General features: G+C 31.6%; 1 protein-coding gene across 1 annotated transcript; it reads left to right on the top strand.

Annotated features, from left to right (window-relative positions):
* The first annotated feature begins 897 nt into the window (after nt 1-897).
* LOC110693794 (putative nuclease HARBI1) lies at nt 898-1,689 on the top strand. Its single transcript, XM_021870945.1, has one exon. The coding sequence runs from the start codon at nt 898-900 to the stop codon at nt 1,687-1,689; it is 792 nt and encodes a 263-aa protein (XP_021726637.1).
* Nucleotides 1,690-4,100: the final 2,411 nt, after the last annotated feature.

Here is a 4,100-nt window from a genome sequence, read left to right as displayed (position 1 = left end):
TGTTGAGTGGTCATGGGTTCGATTGCAGGAGCAAGCATTTCCATGAATTAATTCGCTGTGGGCCCCACCAATATTTTGGACTGGTATTATAGCAAAACGACGTCGTTTTGCTGTTTCATGGTGCAAAACGACGTCGTTTTGCTGTTAAAGCTCAGAAAAAAAAATAGAAATCAGCGGCTGGGAGCGCGCCACTTGGCCCAGCCGCTGCTTGACACGTGTGCACTGTTTTAAATATATCCGTTGTAATTTTGCAACGGATATATTTACAAAATACAAATAAAAAAAAATAAAAAATTACCAACGACTCTATTTTTTTCCCCTCTATAAATAGACACCCATATTGATATATTTTTTTCAACTTTCAAAATTCATTTTTTTCTACTATATTTTTCTCTTCAAAAATCCCCTCTATAATTACCAATATTATTATTATTATTTATACCAATATTAATATTATTATTGTTATTATTATTTTTAATTATCGTTATTATTATTATTATTATCGTTATTATTATTATTATTATCGTTGTTATTATTATTATTATTATCATCGTTGTTATTATTATTATTATTATTATTATTATTATTATTATCGTTATTATTATCGTTATTATTATTATTTCTATTATTATTATTGTTATTATCGTTATAATTATCGTTATTATTATCGTTATTATTATTATTTCTATTATTATTATTGTTATTATTATTATTATTATTATTAAATTTTTATTTTTTCCAAATATAAATTATAATTATGGATGCTAATACCAACCCCAAAACAAATAGAAAGCAAAAAAAAAATTTGGGTCAAAATATGATCCCGAATCAAGCATCGCAGAAGGTGTCATCAACCTGTTCGGTGATCAGTACCTACGCCGTCCAAACATCGCAGATATGGAAAGATTGCTACGTATTGGGGAAGAACGTGGATTTCCTGGCATGATAGGTAGCATTGATTGTATGCACTGGGAGTGGAAGAACTGTCCACACGCATGGAAGGGGCAGTATCAAGGAAGAGAAGGAGTTGCAACTCTCAAACTGGAGGCAGTTGCGGACAGAGATCTATGGATATGGCATTTGTTTTTTGGGATGCCAGGTAGCTGCAACGATATTAATGTGCTTCATCGATCCCCTGTGTTCGAAGACGTCTTAGAGGGTCGGACACCTCCTGTCAACTTCGTAGTCAATGGTCATCATTATACGAATGGGTATTATCTTACTGATGGAATCTACCCTAGATGGGCTTCTTTTGTGAAATCCATTACGAGTCCACAAACTCATAAGGATCGTTTATTCGCAAAACACCAGGAAGCTGCTAGAAAAGACGTTGAATGTGCATTTGGGGTCCTTCAAGCTCGTTTTGCCATTATTAAAAAGTCGTCTTTGGCGTGGGATACCGACATACTCCACAATATCATGCTCGCCTGCATCATAATACATAATATGATCGTTGAAGATGAACGAGAGACGTATCAAAATAACGTTAATACCAATGAGGTTATGAATGCTGGAGGGAACGCTAATGAGGACACTACCGAGTACCGTAATGATCGTATTGTGGATATCGGCTTATACTTGTCTCGTAGAACAGAGGTTGAGGATCAACAGACTCATTTGCAGCTAAAAAACGACTTGGTCGAACATATATGGAATAAATTTGGTAACAACGAAAACTTAGGCAACTAGGTTTACAACAAATGGTTATCCCTAAGGACATCTTACAAAACGATGTGTAGTTGTGTTTTTTTTTTTAAAATAAAAAATACTAGATTATAGTTGTAGAACTGTAATCACGATTTGTACCTCCTTTTTTTATGTTAATTAAAATTAGCTGCGTTGTTGTTTAAAAAACATTAATCACAAGAATTAATTTTTTAAAAAGCTGATAAAAAAACGCGATAATTTCTTAATTAGTAATCACGATTAAAATATTAAATACGTCAATTAATTACATTGACATCGGTTAATAAATTATAATTATGAAACAAAAAGATTATATTTACAAAAATAAAATAAGGTGGGGTAGGGAGTATTGATGATGAACCATTGTTTAGTGTTTATTGTTAAGAGTGAATATTGTAAATGGTTTGTTGGGTTGATGTGGATGAGAGAGAAATGGTGATAGTGACCCATGAACCATTTTTTTTTGTTCACCAATAATGGTGCTCTTAGTTTTGATTTGACACATCATCAATATCAAGCTAGTAAACTATATCCATAGGCGGATCTATGGAGGGACCTGGGTGCACCGACCCCCCCCCCCCATCCCAAATTTTTTATTTTTTATTTAAGTGTGTGTAAATTTATGGGTTAAATAAAATTTTAATGCAATAAATAATATCAAATTAGCTTTGTCATAGTGGTAATGCATTGAGTTTGGACTAAAAGTCTAAGGTTTAAGCACTTATGCAAGCATTTTATTTTTATTTTTTTTATTTAGTGCCCCTCCACACTAAATATTCTACATCCGCCACTCTATATCATTTTAAGCTACAACCTCAACTCTTGTAATATTAATACTAGTTGGGCTTGGGCGATTCTTGTAATTAAATTTGTTATACATATTAATACTTAACTTCGTATTATTTTGTTGACACATATACTTTTTTAGGAATTTTATATTTAGTTGGTATGTTTCTTTATTGGATAAATTTTTACCTTACATTTACTAGTGTACCTAAGGACACCTGTTTGTGTCTCCTAAAAAATCAAACCAAGTGATGAGTACCTTTCACACCATTGAATATCGAACAAGGTAAAATGTTGAAGAATCTCATGAATTCTTCTATTTGCTAAAATGTTTTAATAAAAATAATTCATTTTTTATTTCGAAAATCGTTCATTTTGTATCCTATTTATGAAAAACGTCTAATCCAGTTTGTTTTGGTCCATAATTTGGGTCCAATAATTGTAAAGTTGGATGGGGTTTGAAAAGAGTTTTCCAATGATATATTATAAGCCTAATTCCTAGTTGTAGTAATGAAGTTATGGCCAATATACTAAACTGGTTTCTAAATGAGTTTTATGAGCGGCCCAATGATCACGTGGAAGGTCCATTAATTTTGATTGTATTCCTAAAGTCATTTGGATTTATCCTAGTCTTCTAGAATCTTCTAGAAGGTTATTTTGAGTTCTAATGGGATTAGGATTAGTAATTATAATTATATCTGATTTTGAAAATAAAAAGAATTCTATTTGGAATAAAACAAGTGTTTTTGAAAGATTAAATCCGGTTTGATTAAAAACAAGTACGGATTCAAAGTAACCTAATTTGATTTGGAAAAGGACTCTGTATGGAAACTTTATCGTACGGCAACCATTGCGCCGTGATAGGTTCACCGTTTACTCCGAGTCTGATTCTGTTTCTTTTCCATCGCTTACGGTCGATTAATCTCTAAACATAGGGTCTTTTTCCTCCGTTTTCAAATCATTAACAATCATCTATTCATTCTCTCTCTATCTAAGCTAAAGCTTATTCTTCCTATCTCTTGATTTCTAAGCCTAGCCTATACAAAATATATCATACGTCCATAATGAGTCTCGAATACACCTAGCTAAGCTCGAAGTTGCCTTAGACCTCGACGTGAAAGGTTGATAGTTCTTAGGGTTTGGTCTCAAATCTAATTAATATTATTATTATTGTTTGATTTAATAATTTCATTGAAATTAGTAACGTGTGTTTGTTTTGATAGAAAGAGGTACGCGAGTTCAAAGTGAGTAATTCAATTGCTTTATTTCTTTAGAAATCATGCTTAGATTGTTTTATTAATTCCTAGTATCATGTTAGGATGCTTTTATTGCTTTCTGGTATTATGTTAGGGATAAAGATTTGATTTTTATTATTTTGTGGCATACTAGGATTTATTATTATTAAACATGTTAATATCATGCCTAGGATTCTGCTAATAATATTATGCTTTGATGAGATTATTATGATGATGAGGATTGTTGTATCAATGTTATTATGTTTCTTGATATGTTATTTTTATTGCTTGATTACACCCTCTCTTGCAGGTTTAAATGGAATTTATACTTGAAATCACACTTAATAAGATAATTAATAATTCGAATTAGGCTAACATGATGTTATTCAAGTG

Source organism: Chenopodium quinoa, unplaced genomic scaffold (genome assembly GCF_001683475.1).
Source record: "Chenopodium quinoa cultivar QQ74 unplaced genomic scaffold, ASM168347v1, whole genome shotgun sequence".
NCBI lineage: Eukaryota > Viridiplantae > Streptophyta > Magnoliopsida > Caryophyllales > Amaranthaceae > Chenopodium > Chenopodium quinoa.
The sequence above is the reverse complement of the archived record's forward strand: the minus strand, read 5'-3'. Positions and strand labels throughout refer to the sequence as shown.